The sequence below is a fragment of the Gallinula chloropus genome (assembly GCF_964237585.1).
Source record: "Gallinula chloropus genome assembly, chromosome: 1".
NCBI lineage: Eukaryota > Metazoa > Chordata > Aves > Gruiformes > Rallidae > Gallinula > Gallinula chloropus.
Genome location: NC_140085.1, coordinates 41,399,989 through 41,427,319, shown reverse-complemented (window position 1 = coordinate 41,427,319; position 27,331 = coordinate 41,399,989). Strand labels below are relative to the sequence as shown.

The following is a 27,331-nucleotide window of genomic DNA, read 5'->3' as shown; positions in this document are numbered from 1 at the left end:
AGCCCATCTCGGCTCTCCTCTGTGTGTGGGAATCAGACCTGTGCTGTCAGAAACTCTTGAGTTCGGCCCAGCATCCAACGGTCATCTTAGCTTTGTTGCCCTGGTCTCCTCAGTGCCCTCATTCCCGAAGGCGTGTTTCTTTGCCTGGGGCTGCAGGAGTAGGATGGAGCGGGCAACAGCCTGACAGGTAGGTTGCAGAAGGAGCCTTCTGGGCATTCTCCATTCAGGCTTTAAAGTTCAATCCCACGTATCGCGGGGCATCTCAGTGTGCTCAATGTGCGTGTTTAGTAGTTGAGCCGAGAAAACTTCACTTCCTCAGCTGGAAGTAGCTTAAGGAGAGATAAGCACTGCAGTTACAAAGGCGTTATAGTGCAGAACAAATGTGGTGGTTATTGATGCTGCCAACACAGGTATGTGATGTGCCTTTTGTGACCAGTGTGGCAGCTAAGGCAACAGTCTGATTTTAGGTGGCAGATACTTAGTTGTTTGCTCTGAGGCTTTGATACAGCTAATCAGTACCTTGGATTGGAAGATCTGGGCAGCAACTTGCAGGAGAAGCTGCTTCTGATAGGTGTTATTCTGTAGACTGTTAGTCAAGCACAGCAAATACTTGGCAAGTACATTTTAAGGAGAAGCCCTGGGCTGCAGCATAGCTCTTAGTGAGTCCTCTGGTCTTAGCAAAGCAGCAGACCCTGGTATGAAACTTGGTTAGTTTTTGCATTTAGGTTTGTCTTGTCTAAAAAGCTTTTTTTTTCCTCTGGAAAAGTTTCCTGTTGTGTGACAACACAGGGTATGTATCATGGAGCACTACGAGTGTTTTGGCATGAGAATACCCACTGCTGAAAAGCTTACCTCTGAGGGATTTGCTGGACAGCGTCTACCTGCTTGCTGCAGCCCCTGTGCACACCACCAGCCATAAAAGTCGCAGGCCCACCTATGTCTTCCCAGTGCTTGTGGGTGTGGTGTGTGTCATGAGTGACCACCAGACACAATTGTTTCAGAGCTTCACAGTTTCCTCTAGGGACTGGAAGAGTTGACATAGTTGGAAATAGAATTGAAGAATAAGAAATGTGGGAAGTAACAGCTATAATGTGTGCATTGCTCATATGATTGTCTTGGGTTTGCTCCCCAGGATTTCCAAAAGCAAAATACTGCACCAGGGACATGGCATATATCACAGGCTCATTTCATAAAGTGAGCCCTGTAGCCTGTAGTACCAAAACCCACCCTTGGAATAGTATCAGTTAGGAGCCCGTAATTTTTCAGAGGTGGTTGAGCAAAGCTTTCAGCCTTGCTCAAAGGTATGAGCGAAATTCAGCACAGATTTGGCAGCACTGTAGGCACGATGCCAGCTAGTCATGAATCCTGGGTCAAAGCTAATCGCAGAGAGAGATTTAGTCTGTCAGCTGTCTGTCAGGGTAAACTGTGTGCTTTGTAGCTGCTGGGTTGTTTGTTCAAGGTCCACTGGAAGTATGTGCCACCAACCTGCTGTTTCCCTTTGGTCTCCCAGCGGAATTATTTTGGAGCCACTCGGGCATCAGCAGTTCTCTTCTACCACATGGGTGATCAGCACAGGATTGCACCAACAGGAGGAACAGTGTCTAGGCAGGGTCCCCAGGGCTTTGTGGCAGAACAGCTTTTGGTATACCAAAACTGGAGGCCTCTTGTGGGGACAGGCAACTCTGAACACTGTTTTGTCTGCCTGTTCTGTGGAGCTCAGCAGGCTTTGTTGCAAGCAGATCCATCTCCTGTTGGAGAATTGTGAGGCTTCGTTGAGGGCAGCAATGAGTCCACAGGTTTTCTGAAAGCTTTTCTGTTTGCAAAGCTTGTCAGGCTTGTCGTGTTTCCCAGCACTTGGTAGTAGCAGTGTTTAGATGATCATGGATTCCTTCATAACTAGTCCTGATTAGCTTTCAGATAATCTCAGTCAGTCATTTCTTCATGATCCTTCAGATGAAGGATCTTGCGTAGGTGGGGATTTCTCAAAAAGTGGCTGTAGTTGTTCTGGAAAGACTCTTGTGTCGATGCTGCAGTCTGTTCCCTGTCTGTACGAAGGACATTATAAGTTCTTAGAAGTCTTGTGGTTTTTCTTTTCCTCATCCTTGTTGCCATGGAGGATGCTCATCAGCTGCCATCTAACAAGAATATTTGCATCATGAATTACTGTGGTTCTGCATCACATGCCACTGCATTTGTGTACCTCTCCCTTTCTATTCCCGCCTAGCCAGTGAGCCACTGTGTTCCTGTGTCTCAGCAAGGTACTGGAACAATTGCAAGATCTGTTGAGCTTTCCTAACTGCAGAGGACTGCCCACACTGATGCAGTTCAAAACTAGTGCTGGCTTTCCACTCAGTTCTTAAGGAACTGCAGCATTGCATCACCTTCAAGGGAGAAAGGTCCTGACTGTTTCCTAGGTTGTCTCCTGCTCTGTTCAGACAGGTGTCCTGCAGAGTAGCAGGCACTTTGGTTTCTGCACAGGATGAAGTGAGTGCTGCTTTCTGTCTGTGATTTAGGGGGAAACGCATGCAAAGACTTTCTGGGTGATAGTGTCTTTGAGTACAAGTAGGCTGCTTAATTGACATCAGACCTAAGAATTTGTATGGTTTGAAGGAGCTCTTTTCTCTCTGGCAAGGCTTTAACTTCAAGAAAAATGTTTAATTTTCTTATGCTGGTCGTATATTGTGGAAACGTGGTATTCTCTCCTTGGAGAGAACTTCCTCTGTAGTATGTTTTTTGTGACTATGATAGTTGCAGTCATAGTCTTTCTGTAGTCATAGTACTTTATGTAGTCAGGGTTACAGTGTTTTGCTGTCTGGTTTGATCCAGGTTATCAGTGGTGCTTTGATGCAAGTGTGTTCTTGGCTTTGCTGCATTAGTAAGCAAGCTGGAGGAAAAGCAGAAGTTATTGAAGTGCAGGGAAACTAATATTCTTGTTATAAAACCTGTCTCCTACACTTCTGAAACACTTCTAGCACGTGAATGATTCTGCAAGAACTTTATACTATTTGCCATAGTCCTCACTTTCCCAAGCTTTGGTCTCTGTTGCTGTGCCAGTGAGTAGTCCTGTTGGAGGTACTGACTGATGCTTGGATACAGGAATCTTTTTGTGCTCATTCAGCTCTGCAGGGAAGGAAACATCACCTTACTAAGCAGACAGCGTGGAGTGGTTTTGCTAGGCAGCTTCAGGCTTTTGGTGTGCTGCTGCTGTTACTGATAATGGGATGAGAGGTCTTTTGTTAAGCTTGCTTTTTGCAAAAGGAAATCTGTTGTATCCTTTCCTCACAGCCTGAAATGATTTCTTTAGTTGTCTGCCTGTGCTAATTCAATATATTAATTTTTTCAGGACACCTCTGCACCTCGCTTGTGCATATGGCCATGTGGATGTCGTTACATATCTACTGGAAAACAAATGTAAGATAAATCTTTTTGACAGTGATAACAGATCACCACTGATGAAGGTATGTGGAATATGTTATGTTCTTGTAAGTGGGGCTTACTGATTATGCACTAGTGATGTGTCTTGCAGGATTCTTTACATAGATCTGTCTGGAAACATTCACATTGTGGTTGGCATGGAAAAGGCATATATTAGTGTGGTGGTTTGGCCATGGCTGGAGGCCAGATGTCCACCAAAACCTCTCTGTCACTCCCCTTTTCAACTGGACAGGGGAGAAGATAAATACTGAGAGGCACCTCCTCCTTGTCCTCTTCACTGACGTAGGTGTCTGCAGAGTTTCTTGCATATTCTCACTCCCTTCTCTGGTGGCAAAAAGCATCTGCTTGCTCTTTTTTTTTTTTCTCTTAAATGTAATTTGTAGAAGCACTATGACTGTCGCTGATGGGCTTGGCCTTGGTCAGCAGCAAGACCAACCTTGAGCCTGGCTGGTATTTATTCTTTTGGGACCAGGGAAAATTTCTTAGCTGCTTCTTGCAGAAGCCACCCCTGCAGCCTTCTTACCTCCACCAGAACCTGGCCATGCAAAACTACAACATTTAGCTAATCTTTGAAGGTGTTCTTATATTCCTGCAGTGGTAGACTGGAGGAATTGTAACTGAGTGAAATGCAAATGCTGGAACTTTTTCCTTTGGTGTGTGTTGTTTCCAGGCAGTACAGTGCCAGCAAGAAGAATGTGTGGCTATTCTACTGGAGCATGGTGCTGAGCCAAACCTGGCAGACACTGATGGCAACACTGCCCTTCACTTCGCTGTCACCTCTCCTAACACATCTGTAGCAGGGTTGTTGCTTAAGCATAATGCCAATATTGATTCCCAGAATAAGGTAATATTTTATATTTGTGAAGGAAGGTCTTCCAAAAAGTTGCATTAATAATTGTCTTGAAGGGTTTTTTGACCCTGGTTTTTAACTTGATTTACTCATCTGCCCTTTCAGGAGGGGGTTACCCCACTTATTCTGGCTGTCTCTGAACACCATGAAGAGATAGTAGAGTTACTCCTGAAAAAAGGAGCTGATGTGCATGCTCGGGATCAGCATGAAAGGTGAGGGGTCTATTTATTTAGCTTTCATGAGAATAATCTCTGAAAAAGAAAAGGGACTTGTCAAATCAAGTTTTCCACATTGAAAACTGCAAGAATGCATTGTCTGTGGTGGCCCTTCTGCCAAGAATCCTGTCATTAGCTCAGTAGCATTGCTTTAATTTGAAAAAAACATCTCCTGCATAGCAGCCTAGTTTGTATGTAAGGGTTGTCTATGTGGAAGTTTTGTCTGAAGATTGAAAACTTAATTGTTTTGACTACCTTTCCCATTTTATAGTTCTTAATATGCAATAAAAATGCCTTTTTCTTTTGTTCATTTTAAGGTAATGTCTCAAAAAAGTATTTTCTCCCAAATAGGAATAAAAATAATTACAGTGTCTATCTGTATAAGATTATTTATTTCATATCATATTTTGGATGTTTTCAGAACACCTCTTATGACCGCTGCTTCTGGTGGGCAGCTTAATTTGGTAAAAGTTCTTCTTCGTTATGGTGCTGATATTTCCCATAAAGACACTAATGGATGGACAGCTGAGGATTATGCTGTTATTCATGGACATTCTAGGTAAGTTTTTCACTGTCATTACAGTAAGTTTTCTGTTATCAGTGTCTCTAACATTTTTGTTGACAGCACCAAGTTTTAACGGTGTATTGAGACTTGTCTTGAAGCTGTGCTCAGTGATATCTTCCGATACATATTGTTCCTGTGTGTGGTGTTAATTTGGAAGTTAAGGCAAACTTCTACCCAGAATTCTCTGTTAGGAATCAAGCTTTGTGGCTAAGCTCATATCTGCCTAATGTAAACTCTAAAAAGCATCTGTGTCCTGCAGTTATCCAGATGTGGAACTTGGCAAACTAAAATGCATGTAAAGCCCCTCCCCATACCACCACTATTGTCTTACCGACTTCCACTACAATGGCCAGGAACTGCTTTTGTTTCAGAGGAGCTCTGATAGACCTTTCGTTACAATATTAAAAGAATTTTACTCCTCTTAAGCGTAGCTTTGTACATGCAACTGTTGCTTCTCTTCAGGTGGTTATATGTGCCTGAAAGCTGGGCTGAAAAAATGTACTAAGCAGGAATTAGTAAGTTTGTAGGTATGAATATGCTTCTATAAATTGAACATGACTGCATTGAATATAGAAGTATGTGACAATGATACAACAAGTTCTTTGTGTATTACCCTTAGTGAATATTATGAGTATATAAATGAGTATATTAGTTCATATGGTTATGAATATGTGTTGGATGGATAATAAGTGGCTGTTAACTATTCTATTGAATGGTATATGCAAGCATTTCTACCAAATATATTTCCTCTCTTTATATAGTCTTAGTGGACAGCTGGCAGAATACATGGACTGGGAAAACAGAGGAGAAGCTTCTGCAAGTAGTGGACAAGGCATCACAGGACTTAGCACTCCTCACGGAGCAGGAGCTGCTGGTTTTATGTTGGGTGCGCCTGCTATGGACAGAGGTAGGCTCCTTAACCATGGAGGAGCTCATGAGGAGAATCACTGTGGCCTTTTCTTTAGGTGGTTTGTGTTGTTAATGCTTACTGCATTCACCATTGACTTTCAGTGGGGTAGCACAAGAAGTTTTGTCAAGCTGTGAAGTGAGTTGTGACTTGTGTGACATATCCACTATAGGGTTGTTACAGGAAATTCCTCACCAATATGCAGAAGAACATTTTCATAGTGAGGGTGACAGAGCCCTGGGACAGGCTGCCCAGGGGGGTTGTGGAGTCTCCTTCTCTGGAGATATGCAAGACCCGTCTGGACTCCACCCTGTGCGATCTGTCCTAAGGAACCTGCTTTGGCAGGGAGGTTGGACCCGATGATCTTTTCAGGTTCCTTCCAACCCCTGCAATTCTGTGGCTCTGTGATTCTACCTGTCAGATTGCCCATCTGTGTAGGTTTTCCTACAGAGAGAAGAGAAACAGGGAAGGAAGTAGGTGATGTTGCTTTTTTTTTTCAGGTGTGTACTTTTACCAGTAGATGGCCATTCAGATTGTGAAAATCCAATCGCAGAAGCAGTAGGCTCATCTTGAGTACTTGTTCATCTGGGAAGCAACGGATGAGTTAGCAGGAGGATACCTGTTTTCTTGATTTCCACTGAATTTGTGTGGTTTTGATTTTGATGTTAAGAGCATTAAGGTCCTTTTTGTGAGTTTTTGTATTTCTCAGCATCAGTTACAATTGCTTTCCATGCAGGATCTGTAGAGACCTAGTTAGGAAAAACTGTCTTGGAAAAGTCACTTTGTTAGCAACAGCAATGCAGTGTCTGTATATGCTCTGTCTTACTGGACATAGCTTGATTTACAATAATAATAAAGCTTTTCTTCCACTTACAGTAATTTTATGAAATGAACTTTTAAAAAGCTGCTGTTATCTTGTAATCCAGAAGAACAATTAAATTGTCTTGTGATCAAAAAAAAAATTAATTCCATCAGTGAGTTTAAAGTCCAGTCTGTGCTTGTAAGCTCACATTGCCCTACAGGAATCTTAGAAAATTGATATCTTAATAGAAATGAAATTGTGTTGTACTTTACATCTTGGGCCTTACAGTGAGAGGTTTTATTTTTTTGGTATTTTTGAAGGTGTTATATTAGAACTGTGTGGCACATGGGCAGCAGACAGTTCATTATTCCTTTTAAATTGTGTCAAGAAATGAGAGCAAAACATGGAATATTTTTTCCTCGCTGGGTTTTTTTTTTTCCCGTATAGAGGAATTTATTTAGAGTCAAACTTCATTCCTTTGACTTTGGAACAGTTGCTTTGATCTAGTCAGTCTTGTAAAGCTTCTTGATAGATTGAAGGTAGATTTTTAAAATTTTGGAAACGGCTTGATACAGGTAGTTTGATCAGCAACATGTTGCTTTCACCCAAACAACGCTGTTTCTGCCTTCTGTGAATGTAGATAATTGCTGTGGTACCACACTGTAATGGCTGACAGGCCTGGGTTATTTTAAAATATGTGGCTTGAAATGTAATGCTGTTATATGATTGTAAAACTGTCATATCCTCCGGGAAATGTGGGTTCATGAACCAAACAATTTGCCCCATTCCTTGAAAATTATGGTACTACAAATGTAAGTCCCCAATTTTACAGAAAATCTTTACTACTTACCCTCATTTGAAAAGGCATAATAAGTCTGAAGAGAGTGTTAGGTGGGTTAAGGACTTGGGAGGAGAGAGATTGCTTTGTTCTCAGTCAGTTTCTCATAGGGCTTTTCTTCCAAGTAGTATGAATCCTTTTCTCCTTGTGCTTAGTGGCTTAAAGATGACCTCAGTGTGATGAGAGAGATTAGTAGCATATAGGCAACATGTATTGGCATTAACTCTGCAGTCTGTGGCTTGCACCCACAAATCTTGGGTCCTGCATTGTGAGACTCCCTTTGATATGCTGCAGTAACAGGCTTCCAAGCTTTTGTTAGAGGAGAAACTGAGATAATCTTAAGAGACCAGAGAAATACTAATTTTGAAATTCTTGGGGTTTTTCTATTGCTTTTCTGTACAGTTGTCCTGGGATATCTTCAGTGTTGTCCTTATTCCTCTTGCTGCTTTTGCACTTGATGAGCTTTCTACAAATATTCTCTAATGAGCAAATCAATGTATTTAAGAAGTTTGCATATGCTTAGTTAATATTTACTTTTTGTCAGAACATGAACTTCTTTTTCTAATCAAACAGGTTTGCAAAAACGTCCAAATGAATGGCTTCCAACCCTAGCATATTGAATGACAGACTCTTTAGATTTGAAACTGGATTTCTTTTTTTTTTCAAAAAAAAAAAAAATTAACGCAGTTTTTTCTAGAGGCAAGGATTCAGATCTTTAGTAGGTCTGCAGTGGCAACATTCTTTTTGGCTGCTGCACTACATATTACAGCGTGTTCTTCCTTCAGTGTTAACCTGAATCCCCACAGAAACTCTTGGGTTCTCATCCTAGAGCTCTTTTAAAAAAAAAAAGGTACTTTAGTGTGCTTTACATCTTCTAAGGTTAGGCGAAGTTGTCCTGAACCACCTTTTAAGAAAAGTGAGAAATGGAGAAGAGATGAAAAACCATCTTGATGTCCTTTCATCCTTTCTTAACTCTTTGTATATGTATGTCTTTGATAGAAGTCCTTTTTCCCATACCCATTCCAGGTTATGGCTTTGTTGCAAAGAAATGTGTCAGGTAGCTACAATAACAGAACCAAACCATTCATTGACTTAAAATATAAATTTTTACTGAGTCAGGTGGGTACAGCAGGTGGATAGTGATTTGTATTCTAAAACTTCTGTTCCACAACACACGGGAACAGCTGTACGCATGCATGGCACGCGCACCTGCCTTTACACCTGTTGTGGTCCAGTTGTGGCCTGCTCTATAGCCCTGGGGGAACAGGGTGTTCATTCTGATTGCTTGTCATGTCTGTGCTCTGTTTGGTGGCCTTGCTTCTGTATGGGAACAGGTCAGCATGGTCAAATCAATATAAGCAGGACTCTTCTTTTCAGACTGAGGTAGGAGGGGCCTATGTTTGCATCAGGCATTAGCACACTGTTAAGGTGGGCTGACTTAATGCAGGAAGTTTTTGGGTTGCTTTTTTTAGTGAGGGACAACAAACACACTAAAACTGTGACTCGAGTGTAAGTATTATAATGGCTCAAAGTTGCATGATCATGTGAGTACTGAGAGCCAAGATTTCCTTCAAAATTTCTGGATAGTGTAGCTGAAGCTTACTTGTTGGCATCTAAGGAATTTTGGGATGCTTAGAGAGAGGGATTTGAAGTGTGCTGAATACATAATTCCTTCGTGTTTGCAGGCTGGTTTATATTCGCAATCTGTGCGAGACAAAGACTAGTCAAGTCTAAGGAGTATAAAGTTAGCAGCAGACTAAATTTATGTTGATCTGTTTCAGTATTTCAGAATGGGTGTTTACATAGAGCAAGTAAATGAAGTTGTGCTGTTTGGCGCTGTCCCTTGAGAGTAGACTTCTGTAGATGCTTGGTTTTGTTTCTAGCACTTAGAGCTGTAGAGTAGACTGATAGTCACAGTACATTCTCTCATTGTAGCTTTGTTCATGTACTGATTATGTTTTCCAAATTTCTGGGAATTCAGATTTATTTTGATGTCATTCTTCTGTCCTTTCCATGCCTTTTCCTAAATGGATATAGGAATGCAACAATCTCCTAATCACACATCAAGAACAGGAAAATCAAGGAAAGGTATTCTATACAGTGGCATTTCAAATATGAAATATGTTGTGTGCAATACAGATATTAACGCATCTGTGATGTTTATTATTCTGGATGTGCATTTTGATAGTTCTGGTTTTGTTAATTAGATTTGAGAGCAGGCTTTGGGCGCTTCTTGTTTGCATGTTTTGCATGGGTCCTTTTTTATGGACTTGAGTGTTTGCTTTGTGTCATTAGCAATAGTATTTTTTTTTAAATATGCTTTTCTGTTACTGCAAAATGGAAATTGACTTCAATTAAAGTGGAAACAAGCAATCCCCAGAGACCGCTTTTCTAGATATCGTTTCTATGGGAGGGCATCAAGGTCTTTCTGAAAGCTAGCTCATGGACTTTCTCTCTTGCCTTCTGTGGGCCAGTGTGACCTGGTTTTTATTATTGCTTGAAGTTGCTATGCATTGAAAGCACAGTTCAGATAACTTAGTTGGTTTGATTAATTTTAATTGTACTAATTGAAAATGTCACCTGTCAAGAGGTTATAATTGCCTGTTCCACACTGATAAGAGAAAGACTTTCATTTGGTTTGGGAGGTTAGCAGGTAGATTAGGCCGCTGGTACTGAGCGAGTTAACAGAAAACTGTGGTGTGTAAAACTAATTAATGTTTTTAAATATTATGTGTTTTTTATAGAAAACATTAAAGATCAGAGATTTATTGAGGTGTATGCTAACTAGTTTAGCTTTTCCTCGCACTGCAAGGTTCAGCCTCTGGATTTTGTCTATGTGACATGTCTACCATGTACACTGTATTTCACTGTGTGAAATTCCTGTTCAGATCAGGAAATGCAGTCATTTCATCAAAGTTTCCACATAAACCCTCTTTAGGATAGACACGATTTCTATGCTTGTTTATTATTTGTTAGGGGATGTCTTCAGGCATGATATGCCTTTATTTTCCCTTAATGGTTTTGTCATAGAACTCAGTTCGGTTGTTGTCATTGCGATTTCATGGAAGGTGACCAATCTCCTCTTTATAAGCACCTTAATTTTGTTACGATATTTAACAAGAAGTTGTTATCAAGAACTTGACAAACACTGAAATACCTACTATGTAGAGATCTTATTTGTGGGGTTTTTCCCTTCTGTCTTGATTTGAAGAGCCTTTTTATCTTAGTTGTTGATAGTTCAGTTTAGGTTTTAGCACTCTTCAGGCTGGATTCCTAGGGTTCCTAATTTCCTTAGTACATCCGTAATGTACCTAGGGTGCACTCACATCAAATTTGCAAACGGATTCAATTTGGGGTATCAGTAGATACCGTGGCAGCACTGCCATTCAGATGGGCATTGACAGGCTGGGTAAATAGACTGTCAAGTCCATCTTCTGAAATGCAGCAAGGGCAAATGCCTAGTCCTGCATGTGGAAAGGAACAACCACTTGCTACAAAACATGCTGGGACTGCTTGGCTGGAGATCTGCTTTGCTGAGAAGGCACAGAGGGTCTTTCTTGTCAGAGAATGATCTGAGTGAGAGCTAGCAGGATGCCTTGGCAACTGAGAAAATCAACAGTCCTGGGCTGTATTAAGAGCAACGTAGCCAAGAGATTGAGGAAAGTGATTTCTCGCTCCTATCTGGCACTTACCGTTTGTGTCCAGCTTCCTGGGTATCATTTTAAGCCCCCAGGGCAAGAGGTTGATCTTGAAATAGTGAGCAAGTTCAGTGGAAGGCAATCAAAGTTACCAGGGCAGGAGTACTAGCCCTTTGAAGAGAGGCTCAGAAAACTAGAGAAGAGCTGACTTTGAAGGGGATCTATCAGCAGCTTCCAGTACATCTGAGGATAAGACAAAGAAGCCAGGTGCTTCCAGTGGTGGTGACAGGAGGCGGCAATACAAGAGGCATAAGTGGAAACAACAGAGTTTCTAATTGGATTGGAGAAGCTTCGCCATGATAAGGACAGTAAACCAGGTTGTACAGTCTCCCTCCATGGAGGTGTTCCGACTAGACTAGATAAAGCCCTAAGCAACCTTATCTGACCTCATAGCTGAGCCTGCTTGGAGGAGGCGGTTGGCAAAGAGTCTTTCTCAGGTCCCCTCTGACTTGATTTATCCCTATAATATTTCATGCAAGTTGCCTTCATAATACTGATGAAAGCTTGGAGTGTAATATAGAATGCCTGGTTATGCTCCTCTTCTCTGTTGAATACCCTTTTTGGTGTAGTGTGGAGAACTGCTAGTGATTCTTCTACCTGAGGATTAGCTTTAGATCTTGTTTATGCTTTTTTGATTTCCTTTACCTTTTCAGGATAATCTGTAACTGGGTAGAGCTGCAGACAGTGTAATACATAGCACGATGTTAGATAAAACAGTAAAGTCTCTGCATGTAATGTGTACTCCTGCGTGGAATACAAGTACTTCAGAGGTTCATTGTCTCACTGTCTTGCTAAACCACTATTATTTTGTTAACTGTTTACTAACATAGTATATTCATGCTATGATTTATTTTTTTTTTTAGTTTAGAGATGTTTCTTAAAGTTCTTGATACAAGGGACCAAGGGAGATACAACTGTGGGGTATTTTGTTTGGTTGTTTGCAGGGGAGGGGAGTTTGGGGGATTTGAGGGGGTTTTGTTTGTTTTTATAAAGTATGGCCTTGAAAAGCAGTTGTTCTGGAAAGGCATTTGTTTATGCTGTCTTGTGTTGTATTGGTTATGCAGTGTTTCATTCTGTTATGACCCATAGAGTTAACCATGTTAAATGTTTCTGTGTACTGGATAATTTTTAGTTTGCCAAATCTAATGTTAGTGTGTCAATTAATGTTTCAACAGCAATAGATGACTTTTCCCAAGGAGACTCAATAAGGTGAGTTTTTTTAAAATAATTAATGGCTACCTGAGGAATGATTTGAGAGACACAATACTCATTTTGCTTTGCTTTTTAAGAAGCTCTGAGAAGGAGGAGCTTGGTGACAGTTGGCCTACTTCTGAGGAAGAGGAACTTGATTTTACCCCCAAGGTATGGTGCATTTACAGGAAAACACACCCTGTAAAAGTAAGTGATTTGAAGGCAAGTTTTCTCTGAGCTGGAAAAAAATTGTGGTTCCAGCCAACATTGTTTCTCCTTAGGAGCAGTCTCTGGCCCATCAGCCTTTCTTCTGCTGTGAGTTTTTCCTAAAAGACATGTAGCTGTCACAGAGCATGTGGTAGATTTTGTTGTTTGGGGCAAAAGAGCAATAGGTGACAAGATAAACAACCACATTGTTGTATTTGTTCTTGGTTATTCGAGTCATACTTGAAGACCCTAAAAGTTCATAAGTTACTATTATTGCCTGTTCTTCGTCAAACATTGTTATTGTTTCTATAAATTTGGCAATAGAATCCTAACCAATAAGGGAAAAGGGCATTTATTTTTCAAGACCTTCTGAAAACCCTCATCACCTAGTTCTCCTTCCCTCCTCATCAGGTTCCTCTGGAGCACTCAATGGATGAGTTACTCAAATGGGTCATCTTTTTTCTAATATGAGATGGCATTCCATACTTGCATGTATTCTCACACTGCATGTTTTCCCTTTTGTTTTTTTTTGTTTTTTTTTTTTTTTTTCCTTTTTCCCTGAGTGCTTGGGCAGTATTCTTTTTGTCAGGTACAAGCTCTCACACCTACTGTTTTCATTCATGTTGTTAAGAATTAACAACTTAATGCAGTGATGTCTGGAGCATCTGTTTGTTGCTCTGGGATTCTGCAGTGATGAGGTGCCTGAGTGTGCTAGTTCAAAACACTCCATAATGCTGGAGGTGCAAGCATGTTTAGCTTTTAACTAAACTAGTTTTAATTTCATTTTCTTGAGCTGATTTAGGTAGAAATGATGCATTTTTCTGGCATGCTTTTGAAATTTGGGCTTATTTTGGTAAGCATTCTTGCAGGGACAAAATATGCGTTAAGTGTAGGGATCTTAACAGTTACTTGTGTGGTGCACATTTGCAAGTAAGCATCCTGAAAGGGCTATCTTTCTTAAGTAAAAATTCAGCTATATTTATTAAAAATATAAACCCCCAGATTTTTAGAGCTGTTATGCATGTAAGCATAGCTTTGGCAACAACTTGTGAAAGGGTGCCTGTACAGTGTTTTGGAGTGAAATACTCTCTGAATTGCATATCTGAGGAGTGTTTGTGTAGTTGAAGTGTAAAATGGAGCCAGCATCTGAGCACTATCAAAAGGACTAGTAAAGATTTGATGTGAACAAAGGATTTATTGTTGTTAGTGTTGCAATTTTTTTTTTCTTAAATCTTTATTTACAGAAGCAGCAGAAGCCAAACTTGACACTGCTAATGAATGCTTCCCAGCAGTTCAGGAAAAACAGTAAGCTATTGGAAAAAGATTGCATGATACATTGATATATAAGTAGACTTCCTAAGTTGCTGTTAATAATTCTTTGCTATAGCAAAATAGCATTTTGAAAATGCATCACTTAGGCATTTCATAAAAAAATGAGTTCTTAAAATGAAGATATTAGTACCCTCCTAAGCCTTTCTCCCTGGTCAAGTCCTTCATCCTGCCTGTCCCTTACTTGGCTTCTTTTGCAGACATTCCCAGGTGACTCCTCCCCTGTGCATTAATCTTGTAACATGCATATTGTTATTTATGACTCCTGTTGTTCACATGCATTTTCCTTTTCCTGTGCTTTAAGGTGGTGATGGTCCTAGAATTGTAGGTCTGAAGTCACCCAAGAAAAGCCTCAAACAGAAAAAACCCTCAGATGCAAACCTGAAGAAAGGAGATCATAGAGAACTGCTGAGTCAGGATGTCTCAGATGCAAGCAATGAGGAGGAAGAAGAATTGGAGGATGAGGAGGAGGAGGAAGATGATGAGAATGACAATGAAGATGATGATAATAATGATGAAGATTATGAGGAGGAAGAAGAGGAGGATGAAGATCTTACTCAAGATGAAAAAGAGGAGGAAGATCTGGAAGATGAAGCAATTCAGTCTAATGACATACTAGAGGAGGACCGAGGAGAGAAGAAAGAACCTAAAGGGCAAAATAATCAGAAATTGGAGTATTTTAGTGACATTAAGTATGAAGAGCAAGCTCGGTGTGGAACTGGAGATGTCTGTGATGATAAAGTAAGTAAAGAACTTGATGGAAAGGTAAAGGAATCTTCTTTACCTGTTGATACTCCTGTGTCTTTTATAGCTGGGTGTTTTGAAAGATTGCAAGAAAATATAACTGCCATGTCTCCCAAGATCATGAATAATGAAGTATCTTGCAAGTCAGTACCAAAACAAGCTGTCTCTCAAAATGTAAATAATTTACAAGATACACAAGAAAGCTGGAACAGGAAAAGCATGATTCAGAAGTTTCACAAAAAGGCTGACTCCTGTTCAACAGACTCTGAAATGACAAACCAGAAAAAAGAGATATTTCAGCCTCTCTCAGATAGTTGTGGTCTTAAGGAGAAAAGGTCAAGCTTTAGTGATGGCTTTGAAAGTAGTAATGATTCTTGGTCAGCAGCAAAAAGCCCAAGGCTTAAAAGTCAAAGACCAGACTCCCTCATTCTTAAACAAGTGGATGATGAAGATGCTGAAGAAAAGCAATATGAAGAAGTAGGTGATAAAGTCTTTGAAGCACTGAAACAAAGCAGAAATTTGTGCTCAAATAGGCATGAAGAAAATTTAGGAGCAGCATTTCACTCAAGTGCCAAAGTAAGTATATAGGGATGATTCAGTCCCATCAGGGTATTTTCTGAAGGTAATATAGGTAAGAAACAACTAGCAAACTAGATTTCTGTTAATATTTCGTATATGTCCATCTTTTGATCATAACTTTTTCGATATTAGAAAATGTCTTGCATCTAGTCAAAGCAGTTTCTTAGGTATAAGAATAATATTAGGGAATGTTTTCTTCTTCCCCACCCCCCACATCTCCCTGATACAGTGGTTTTGCGGGGAAAAAGAATAGGTGGTAGGCTTTCTCTGGAATCAGTTAAAGTTTTCTCAGTTACATATATAAATCTCTGAAGATTTACTGCCATTTAGTAAATTTAGGGTGTGATGGCTTGAAGTGAGGAAACAAAAAGTTTGAAGAAGGTTGAGAGTAGGAATCTAGGGATTTTCCTTAGAGCAAAGTAGCAAAAAGAAGGAACGTGTTCCAGAATGATGTAATTTAAATGAAGCTAGAATTAGGCCGACGTGAGGAAGTGTTTCTCAGGAGCTTTGCAGAACTGTGGTGAGACTTGCAACATTAGGCAACTTTACTCACATGCATTCCCATGGAAAAACTGGAGGCCTTGTAAAACAAAGCTGGACAAAATTTCCTTTTTGTTTCACACAAAGTATTTTTCAGGTTGTCAGTGGATGGAGAAAATGCTTGTTTCTGCTTTTTCCAGCTTTTTTGGTCCGTTTCTTTTAGGAAGAATCACTTGAACAGAAAGAAGAGGAAGAGGAGGAGGAGCAGGAAAAGGAAGGCACTGGTGAAAAGCTCCAAACCACACTTCTTGAGGGTGTGAAAAATTCTATTTGTAGTAATAGCAATGAGGTCCACAATGCTTCAAAAGACAATGCTGGTGAGAGAAATGAATTCGTAAACACGGATCACAATACTTGCTCTATAAATATGAATGCACAGTAAATGAACTAAAATGGTGTTTGACTTCTGAGGTGGCAAATTTTCCCTTGCCTGTGAATCCTAGTGGAAATTGGGAGAGAAGGAGAGCAGCTTTTGTTCTTTTCATTCATTCTTGAAGAACTGAAATCGTGCCATTGGGTTCTAAGTGATGCTATATGAAGCAAGTGCCATTCCTGCTCTTGTTGCTGTATTTTTCCTGAGACGATCTCAACAAAATGCATATATGAAAAAGAGGAGGAGGACTGGAGTGTCCTGGGTGTGACAGTAGTGTTTCCCATTCTGGCATTACTTTTGTGTCTTTGGTGAGTGTGTGAGCTGTGAGCCTCTACTCTCTTTTGAAATTGCAATGCTTAGGTGTCTAGCTTCTGGGCGGGTGCAGGGTAACAACTCTTATGAGGAGGAAGAAGATCTTTTCTGGCAGCACTGCAGGAGGAGTGTTGTGTCTTGGTGGATTTAGCGATGTCAGTGTGAGGATGTTTCGGGTAGTAGTATTTCTACAGCACCTCCTGTGCAGTGGAAAGTGAGTAGTAGAAGCCAAATTCTGGAGTGTAGGTTGGAGAGCAGATGACCTAAACTGTTTACCACAGGACTGCAACATACTGGAGTCTCCTAATGTATGTTACCCCTTCCGTTGCTTGTAACTGTGTCAATTACTCTGCATAGCCATTTACTGCTGGAAATGAAGCAAGAGGAGGTGACAATATAAAGGAAATACCATGGTGTGGCTGGGTGTGAAGAAACCTTTGAGTAACACTTAGTTTGTAGTTTGTCTTCAGCAATAGAATCATTGTGCATTTTTTGCATGCCAGGCTTGACTGATGGAGAAAAGCAGATGAAATATGAACACTCAGTATCTCACTTCTTACTATATCTGTAGGTGCCCAGCCAGCAGTGGAAGCAGAGGAAGAGGAAGATGACGAATCTCCCTGGGATTCTGAGGTACATTCTGTCAAGGACACAGAGCATTCCCACTGGGGGTAGGCGGAACCCTGTTGATGAGGCTTATTCCCTCTTGTCCTGCTTCTGCCATATGCTTGTAACAGGAGGCCCTTGAAATACCTCTGCTATAGGCCAACTATGCAGTTAGGATGGGGATGAAGATAGGTCAAGCTAAGGACTTGGTCTTATAGCAGCTGGCCTTTGGTTTCTAGTATAGTATTGAGGCAGAGAAGCTTTTTGCTGCTTGAAATGCTCTGAACTTTTCATAGGGGCTGGCAGGATTGTTGCTTTTTCACTATACAGTTCTGTTCTGAAAAACTGATCAGTAGCTGCCCTTAGGGTCTACAGTCTAGACAGTTGCTTCTGAATAGATCTTCTCTATGTTCCATAAGTGTACTTTGCCCTGTTTTGAAAGTCATGTTCAAAAGAGATACCACATGCGCTGACTGTGTTTGCCCTTCTAGGGTCTTCGGGGTTTTTTTCCTGTCTTGGTTCTGCAAACCAAGCAGGGTCTGCAGCTTATCTCTCTCCGTCTTTTCCAATGAGGAAAAATGAATTCTGCCCCATCCTCTTCTTCAAAATCCAAGACTAATTTATTTTTTTTTAAGGTAGCCTTAGTTTCTGTGAGCATTGCCTTGCTAGTCTTTGTTCAGCCCTAATGGCCCTTGAAATTGAGAGTAGTGATGACAGAATTGTTTAGATGAGTTTAGAGATTTCTGCCTAAGTTTGGAAAACACACACCACTGTTGTGATTTTCCAGTATGCTTAATGTCTTGATGTGTCTTTTCCAAGGGTCTTCTCAAAGGTTTTTATATCTCAAATATAATTGATACCGTGCTATGCAGGTTGGCTTAGCAGGAGCCTTTTTGCATGAATTGAGTTGCAGATGCATTTGTCCCAATTCTTACAACTGTGTTTTAAATTCTACAGACAGATTCTGAAAACACAAGAAAAGTAACAGCCGGTGTGTTGCTCTTGACTGCAGACAGACATGGAGCGTGCTCACAGATCGTTTCAGGGGAACACAACAATGGTACCTTCCTGGTGGACTGAACATTTGTCTGCAAGCATTTATAGGCTAAAGTGAACTTTTATCAGTGCCTGTCTTAGGAATACTGTTAGGATCTGGGGGTTGCCACAGCAATGAAGTGCTTAGTTTTTGTTAATTGATACCAGTTACCAGTATTTAGGACTGACCTGTCTGAACATTTAAACGTTCTTGGATGATAATGCAGCAGAAAAAAGCTATGATCTGGCTAAGCATTTTTTTGGTTTCTAGCTTGGCTTTTTGATAGCTTTCTGTTGTGCTTTGCCAAAGAGCTAAAAATCGGACTAAAACTTCAGGTTTTGATGCTGAGGGTTTCTGCCTGTAGTTTTTGACACTGTCTCTTGAGCACAGGATGGCAGGGAAGTTTTGCTGTTGGAGTAGAAATCTTCCAAAGGATTTTCTTGATCCTGCTTACAAAATAGCTGAAGAAGCTAATCCAGTTTTAGTTTAGTAAGCTGGAAGCAGAACTTTACAAGCTCCTTGGAGCTTATAAAGCCACTTGTTCAGTAGTTGTCATGCAAGTTTGCTTTGTATGATTCTACTAAGATAAGTCTAAAATTAATGTGAAAAGGAGGTGAAAGGTGATTATGGTAATCTTTCTTAGGTATTTCTATACTGCTAGACCACCGAGTTTATTGAAATCAAATGCTGTTTGTTTTTTAATGATTTCTTTTAAATATAAAAAATTTGGTCTGGAGCCATTCTTCATAACATTTCATATGCTTTTTTCTTGAGAAGACTCAAAATTGTAGGATGACTAAAACAGAGGATTTGAGAAATGTAGATGGACTAGTAGATTGTGTGGGTTTGGAAATGTTTCTTTTTTTTTCCTTGCGAGCTGAAGCAGAACAATCTGATGGCAACTGTCTTGTCTTTATCTCATTGAATGACGTTTGAGGTCTCTGTGTCTGCACCCATGCTTTCTCTGTTCCATCAATGGAAAATAAAGTACTACTCAACATTAATTTCTTGTAGGATAAATCACATTGATAGCTGCAGTCATTCCTTGCAGCATCTTTGGCTTTTGAAATAATCCTTTCAGAAAGCAGGATGCAGTTCCTCTAAAGGACTAAATATTGTGATCTTTTTCTGTTAAAAAGCCTGACCATGTTGCTTCACATGAATTGTCCTAGTTCTGTGATAATTATTCTTTTAGACTCAAGGTTCATGGTGCTAAGTATGTGTTTTCCATTTCTTCTATACCAGTATAAATGCTGTGTGATGAGGCAATTTGAATATTAAGTATTGTATTATCAGTGAAATAGTGCTTGCAATTAATATTGATGTTGAATGGAGTTAGACACCTTCAATTAAATAAAATAACACTTTTCCAAAACATTTTTTTTAACCTCCAGGCTTTTCAGAGAAACCCAACAATTCTGAGGTAAATATTTGTTCATATCAGACCAGTTACTTATTCAGCTTACATACATAGTATACATAGCATATTATTGGTATGTAGTTACTCTGAAAATGTTTTTTTTTATCATTGAATTGTCTTTCATAGTTGAAGACTCACGAATCTGGTTTGGAAATGAGTGAAACCTCACCTAAAAAAAGGCAGCAGAAATCAGGTAATGTTAAATTCACGAGGTTCTGGGGTTAGTTTCATAATCTTTCTGGATAAAGTATTTAATAAAGCATTGGATTTATTTCTTTTGCAGATCTATTGGAGGAATTTGGTTTAGGAGATGCAGAGGATATTGAAGGTATTCATAACAGTCTCTTGGTAGTGTTCCTTTATGGACAGACATGCTGTGTTTGCAGGTTTTTCACTAATACTAAATTAATGGTTCTAACAAGGTATTCTGGGAGCAGAGGGTCTCTGTGCATATGTGTGCTCCTTTGTCTGATCTGCCATTGAACACTGTAAATGTCCTTCATGTAGGCTTCATCCACCATACCTCCCCTTTCCAGGCAGTTCTGAAATTTGCTTTCCTTCCAATTTCTCAAAAAAAAAACCCCAAAACCACCAAAAAACCCAAAACAAAATCCAACCAAACCCACAACAACAAAAAAACCCTTCCTGATATTCTGTGCTCTGTGAGTGTGTGCTGTGGCTGACTCCAGGCTACAGATCGGCAAGCTAAGCTGTCCAGGAGCTGCAGGTGAGACAAAGTGTAATGCTCGGGCTCACGCTGTAGATGTGCGTAGTAGGAATTATGACTTGCTTGGCTTTTCTTTACCTGGCTGGCAGTTGGTTTGAAACATGTAGCTAATCCATTTCTCTGAGGCTTCCTTCTCATTTCATGCAAACTAACCAGCAGTTTCAGAGGTGAGGGAAGGAAGTGGGGAAAAGAAACAAGGTAAGAGGAAATGACAGCGTCACATGTTGTCAGGATTTCTCTTTACTTGGGAAACAGGGCTGTGTGTGAAGCAGCTGGCTGGTCCACTATATATTGGAGAGAGGATATAGGAGCTTAACGTGTTTTTTTTGGGTTTTTTTTTAGTTTCTTTGTTCTAATATTTGTTGATCTGCATACTTGTTAGAGATGAGAAACAATTCCCTGTCAAGGTTTCTACAATGAGCTATTGAAAATATCAACCGGAGGGGAACAGATATGTAGGCAAATACCTGAACATGTAACTTCTAAGTATAGAATAAACACAGTTCCAAGTTCTTTTGCATCCTTGTTTTACAGGGGCTGGGGTGGGGGAAGTACCATTATTCTTTTCAAAGTAATAGAGATTAAACTTCTCTCTGGGGAAGAATGCCACCGTCCTCCTCTCTTGTATATTTGCAAAAAGTAAGCAAAACCAGGTCCTGTTTTTACCCTGTATTTTGCAGTGATAGTGATTTTCTAAGACACATAGCAGTTGGTGAAAAGATGTTCAGGTAAAAAATGGGGTTTTCTTTAGTCTGCATTACACAGTAATGTGAAATGTAGCCCCATAGTGGATCAGTATGTCACAATAGTACAAACACAGAAAGGAAAGATAGCCTTGCCATAGCTCATTTCATATCAGCTATTTTTCCTGTATATTAATTTCTGTCATATTAGTTTTTTACTGGAAGATGAGTTGTTAAGAAATGCATGTGAGCATTTCTTTCAAAATTTAATGTTTGGATTTAGGTTTGAACAATTTAGGTTCTTCTAGCAAAGCATTTTGATTCCTGATGCATATTTCTAACTCTAGAAGGGTTGAGTGCCATCCTGCCCAAATTTATTTTATCAAACTGGAAAGCAGGTGTATTATCCTGCACAACTAACTGCTGAATGCAAGATGAAATTTCCCGTTGTATTTACTTTGTTACTGACTTGCAACTTCCTAAAATCTATTTTTAGATCAAAATTAGGTAGTGGTGGTCTCATATTTTCTGTATAGCAAAGTAGGTGCTTTGCGTTGTAATCTGCAAAAAGGCATTATGTAACACAATTTGAGGAGGGAAATGTCAAACAGAGGAAAGGTAAAAGCTAATTGGATAGAATGCTAGAAATCATCTTTTGAAGATAACAGGTGGGGTAGAAAATGGGGGATTTGTATCTTCTGTATGCACAGGGATTTCTGTGTATTTATATGTAAGACATGAAGCCAGATGCATCTAACCCCACTTCAGGTATCTTTTAATAAAAGCATGTACTAGTAATAAATGACTGGCAAGAATACTGGAATTTAACTTACTCTGTGAATTTTTTATTTATTTTTTTAATGGTAGGCTTTTCAGAATGTTCAGATGGGTTCTACCAGTTTTAACTAAAAGTTTCTTCCTTTGCTAAAAGTGAAAAGGCCTAGGCAATGGGAATGTCTCTTTCACAGTGTTGACAGAAGCCAATAATAGACTCATAAATTACTTCTCCAACAAGTGAAGAAATTTTACTTGCAGCAGGTTGTGGGAGAAGTATGGGGGGGGTTTAGTTTGTTTTATAATTATTTTTACAGTGGCTGGAAAAGTAATTCCTTACTAGAGTTACAGGCAATGACAACTGGAATTTTGCAGATGGAAGAGAACATCATTTCCTTTCATCTTCCCTGACTCTTTACTTGTTCTGTGCCCATTGTACAGAAATTTCAAGATCCATTAAACTCTATGGAAAAGAAATTTTAAGGGGTCCAGAGAACCTAAAATCTTACATAAAGACTGAGACTTCAGACAGCAGCTACTGTAAACTTTACTGTTGACTGTGATGAGCAGATGGAGTAGGAGTTGGGCTTTGTTTTGACTATAGCAGTATGGCACCTAATTTTAAAGTGGGCATTGAGACCTACATGCTCTGAGCAGAGTGTGTGAATTGCATGTTTAGAAGGCCAGCAGAAATATCTGGGTACTGGTAGACCTACTTTTATCCAGTTTTCAGATGGATACAGTCAACCAGAAAGCTTAGCCAGTCTGTGCAGTGTTTTTCAGGAAGGTGTCACAGCTCTGCTGCATCCAGAAAATGCTTTGTCTTCCCTTCTAAGTGAAATTGCGGTGTCCGTGTTACATGGTGGGAGTCATCACATGTATCAAGTTGTATGGTAGGAAGCTGCATGCATACTGCAATTTGTGACCTGAATTAACATTGATGAAGTGACAGAATAAATTTTGGTAACATACTTTTATGGAAATAGTGTAGGATCAAGTCCCATCTGTCTGAAAGATTGACCACCTCCTGCTGTACTTGGGGTGGAGTGGTTTCTAGGAGTAGTGTCTAGACTTGTCTCATTCTAGAAGATAATTTTACTGCCCAAGAGGCTTATGTGCAGACCAGAAACATTCTGAGTGCCTTTCTGCCTAGCCCTGCTCTCTTAAAGTCTTTTCTTGTTCTTCTAAAAGGATGTTACAAATCAGTGTGATGTCTGTGCAGATACTTCCTTTGGATTTCATCAGGTTCCAATGCTTCTGGACACCCCTTCCAGTTGTCACTCCCAGAAGCATATGCTCAGTGAGAGAGGGACTTGGTGGTTCAAGTTAGCCAGCCACATTACAGTTCTAGTAAGAGGGATAAGGACCCATGTACAAAAACTATGTGTAACTCTTGGAGGAAAGGAAGATGTTGATCTCCATATTATGGGGTTATTTTTGTAGGAGCTAAGTGTTTACTTATTCCAAGCATCTTGGTATCAATAATTTAACAGTACCTTTGGTGGTAATATCTACAAATGTTTCTTGACCATCAGTACATCTGTCCTCTATTTCTAATGCTGATTGGAGCATTCATCAGCACTAGCAAACAGCTTGGTACTGGGGTATCTACATGGATCAGTAAAGGCTCTCAATCTGCTTTATGTTCTTGAAAAACAAGAAAATACCAGAATGAGGGTAGCCCTGTGCCTCATTAATTCTGAACCCTTTTGCATTTTTAGGATACCCAGTTTCTCCCTGTCCTGCACCTTCTTCTTGTAGAAAGAATATTATGTCTCTCTAACAATGAAGCTTTCTATATAGAAAGGCTATTGTATAGAAACATAGAACTGTGGAGCAGGAAAGGAGGCGCAGAGTGATTAAGGTGAAAAGTCTCCATTGTTGTTTTATAGTTGCTGCACTTGAGCTGCTTGTTTCTTTCTGAATACTTAATATATATTCAGTGTGCCTTCCACACAAACAGTGACAATCAGTTGCTGCTTCTGAATTGTATCTGTGACTACCTAAAGGCCAGTTCTCAGATGTCTCAGAGATTCAAGGTAGGCACCCCATAATAGGGTCCACAGACCAAGTGACTGCTTCTGAGGAGTTTGTTACCTGTCCAATATTACTTAGAAATTTTGAGAGGAAAGGGTGGAATCCAGTTTTCAACAGTACAGGTGAATATCTAGATGATAGCTTGTTTCTCAACATTTCACAAGCCTGTCTCTCATTCAGTGTCCTGTCTGTATCTTCTGAAACAGATGAAGCATCAGTTTGTCTGAAATACTTAGTCCCGATCCATGTTTAGAGACGTTTGCTTTGTGTATGGAGTAAAGCTGGGGCCTTAAAGAGTTCAAGCCTGTGGTTTTGTAGTTTGTGATTATTTTTCTGTGCACAACACAAAGGGAAATTGAAATTGCCAGAGGAATGTAGCTAGTTACTGCATGGGACATAATGTGTCAGGGGTGTGTGTATGTATATACAGATACAGAGAGAGAGAGATATCATGCACCTTTAAGAATCAGGAATGGTTGATGTGTGGCTATAGAGACTTTTCAGCGTGTGTCTTTTATACATTAAAAAGGAGAAAGAAATTCACAGAGGCATCTTAAATCTGTATTATGATAATTTTCCCCTTAGGAATTCACAAATTTGAGGGTCTGTGTTGTTTTTTATGTTAAGATTTTTCTCACAAATGTGATAATTCAGGGTGTACTCTAGATGTAAATAAGTAGTATTAAGTCATGCTGGTTATAAAAACATGTGGTTTTCACTGTAGGTGAGTACTCAGGATCTACCTTTCCTGTGACATCATCAGCTGAAAAAGAAGACATCAAGGATGCCATTGAAAACTCTAGGGTGCTGGTATGTAAACCCAAGTATTTTGAACTAGTCTGAATGGCCAGATTCAGTGTCTGAATCAGTGAATAATGCTGAAGGGAGAGTCCTGTAGATGAAGGTTGTATTTCTGTCTGAAGTAAACTTGGATACGATCTTCACACCGTGGGGTAAAATCCATGTCATGATGATGGATACTTGCTAGTTTTGCTTGAATCTTGACCAATGTTTTTCCTTTTGTGTGGTACTGAGAAATCGCGCAGTCAGATGCGTTTTTTCCCTGTGCAAAATGCACATTCAGGTGATGAGGGAAATTTATCTATAAAATGCTGATCTGTTTGATTAAACATGCCTGGTCTTCCTCTTTGTAAGAGAAAAACATCAAACAAAATCCCTTGATATTTAGTGACCTTTCTGATGCTTTCTCTGCCTTTGCACTTGTTTGGCCATGTTAGTAAGTGTTTGAAAAGGGTTTTGTTCTCAGAGGGCATTTTGGAGGGGAATAAGGCAGGCATTTTGTTTGTGTTGGGCCTGTAGGACAGATCTGGAGTCTTAACACCTCAAGTGGCAGCGGAGCAGTTTATTTCCATTCAACATCCAAGTACTGTTAGAGAAGGACATGCTTAGTTTTAACAGGCAGAGCACAAAACTTAAACCTATTGGAAGGTGGTAGTAGTTGGGCAGTGAGCTTGGGAATGGAGAGGCTGAGGTGGTGGCTGGCTGGAATGCTCCTTGCCTGTTCTGAAAAGAGGAATTTTTGCAGAGGGAAAAAAGGGCCTGGCTAAATGAGAAGAGTGAGGAGTTGGATGGTCCTAGCCCATTGAGACACCAAGGCTGTAGGCCCTCTTTAGAAGGCACCATAAGCTGAGGAGAACAGGACAGGGGAGGGGGAGCATGTTGTGAGGAGCGTGACACATGTCAGGAGCAGTCAGAACCATGGCGTCAAGGATGTGAGGTTGGTACACAGTATGGTTTTCATACAACCATGGGTTCCTATTGTTGAGATGAGAAAAGGAATGGACAGGTTTCCCTAATAAAGAAATGTTTTTCTTTGGAGCATGGAATGGAAATTCGTGCATCAGAATCTTGAGTGAAGAAATAGTCCAATTCTGCATGTGGTGGACAGTAAAAAGCTTCTCATGTTCATTCACACTGCATTAGCTTAGCTGGTGGGAGACTGTAAAATGTCAGACAACGAAAAGAAGAGTGAGAGAATGTAGACAGTTGTAATGAAAAATGTTACTAAAGCAGTCAAATGTGAAATAAATTATTCTGTGACAAATGCCACCAGTTACAGAAAGCAGGCAGTCTAAAAAGTAAAAGCAACCCTAATTCCACACAAATCTAGTCCAAGAAAACTGTTGCATCTAAAGTAAGTCCTTCTACCTCTAAGAAAAAGATGATTCCATGAGCCTTTAATTTACTATCCCTTGATTCTTTTTTATTAGAAAAATTGCTTTCAGAATGTCTTATTTCTGTTGTAGGATGTTTGCAACAGAAATTACCTAGATTAACTATAACTTCGTTTGTTTTGGTAATCTTTCTGTCTGTACCTGTTTACTTAAGGATAAATATATTTTAGAAAAAACAGCCTATGAAAATCAGACTGACAAAGCAGAAAGTTCCCATCATGAAGCCTTAGCAGGAAACGAGGAGTCGCACAGTGCTGACAAGCAGTCAATTCCAAAGCCTTGGGAAGAAAGATATGAAAGAATTTGGGTTGAAAATGAGAAAAGGGAATTGAAAACAAATTTTAAAAACATAACAGCAGAGCTGAAGCTGCTGTTTGGTGAAATTAGTGAAACTGGGAAAGCAACTCACCTCGTGGAAGAAATGTCAGAAGATGGATTCAGCAAAGAATCGAAGAGTTCTTGTGTTGTCTCATCTTGTGCAAGAGAACCAAGTAATAGGTTAGAAAGTAGAAGTAAATTTGGAGATACTAAACTTATGCTAGGTGGAAAAGTACCCAAAATGGAAATTGTAATTCCCAGTCTTGGTGTCCTTTCTGATCAAAATAACTTAAATGCAAATGTGGAAGATACCTGGAGTACAGATGAAGACACCACGAACCATGAAGGAAATACAAAGGTGTCTCTAGCAAAAGGAGATGAGAAAAAGGCACCTACTGTGGAAATGGAAGAGAATGCAAATGGATGTAGTAGAGTTGCAGAGGGAAGTGCTCAATGCTCCCCCAGACATAACTTAAAAGCCACTAATTCAGATGACACTTCTGATACTCTTCCTAAAATAAGACCTGTTTCTACAAGTGATGAAAATGCACCTTTTGTAACAGAAAGGAAACTTGGAAAAGACTGTGAATTTAATGATGGTGTTTCCAGGGACTGCCTTATTGACAGTAATAAAATAGGAGAAACAGAAATTGAAAGTCTTTTCACAAATGCTCAGCAATCGTGTGGCGTGCCGAAAAGGAATCTCGATGAAGAACTAAAACAAGACTTGGAAAGATTTAAGAGTAAGGTAGGAATGCTGCAAATAGTATTCCTGGCTTTGGAGAAAGAGAAAGTGCAGCTGCAAAATGAGGTAGAAGTTCACCTGCTACTCATTATTCTTTGGTCTTTCTCCCATATCAATGGTCCTGTTCACTTTAGCTATTCATCATTAAGGGAAGATGCTTTGTGCAAATTGGTTTTTCTTTTAATGGAGATACAATACTTACGAA

The 27,331-nt window shown here is 39.9% G+C and overlaps 1 protein-coding gene across 1 annotated transcript in view; it reads left to right on the top strand.

Moving 5' to 3' along the window:
• Positions 1 to 27,331, top strand: part of ANKRD26 (ankyrin repeat domain containing 26) — a gene marked incomplete at its 5' end in the record, with an annotated part of 59,171 nt that overhangs the window by 355 nt on the left and 31,485 nt on the right. Inside the window, 16 exons of the mRNA XM_084279955.1 lie at positions 3,344 to 3,458; positions 4,106 to 4,279; positions 4,391 to 4,497; positions 4,922 to 5,059; positions 5,827 to 5,972; positions 9,650 to 9,700; positions 12,486 to 12,519; positions 12,600 to 12,672; positions 13,953 to 14,013; positions 14,342 to 15,357; positions 16,082 to 16,217; positions 17,157 to 17,218; positions 18,149 to 18,251; positions 19,931 to 19,975; positions 24,593 to 24,678; positions 26,218 to 27,192. Of these exons, the coding sequence (XP_084136081.1) occupies positions 3,344 to 3,458; positions 4,106 to 4,279; positions 4,391 to 4,497; positions 4,922 to 5,059; positions 5,827 to 5,972; positions 9,650 to 9,700; positions 12,486 to 12,519; positions 12,600 to 12,672; positions 13,953 to 14,013; positions 14,342 to 15,357; positions 16,082 to 16,217; positions 17,157 to 17,218; positions 18,149 to 18,251; positions 19,931 to 19,975; positions 24,593 to 24,678; positions 26,218 to 27,192 (3,322 nt within the window). The remainder of the gene's footprint in view (positions 1 to 3,343; positions 3,459 to 4,105; positions 4,280 to 4,390; positions 4,498 to 4,921; positions 5,060 to 5,826; positions 5,973 to 9,649; positions 9,701 to 12,485; positions 12,520 to 12,599; positions 12,673 to 13,952; positions 14,014 to 14,341; positions 15,358 to 16,081; positions 16,218 to 17,156; positions 17,219 to 18,148; positions 18,252 to 19,930; positions 19,976 to 24,592; positions 24,679 to 26,217; positions 27,193 to 27,331) is intronic.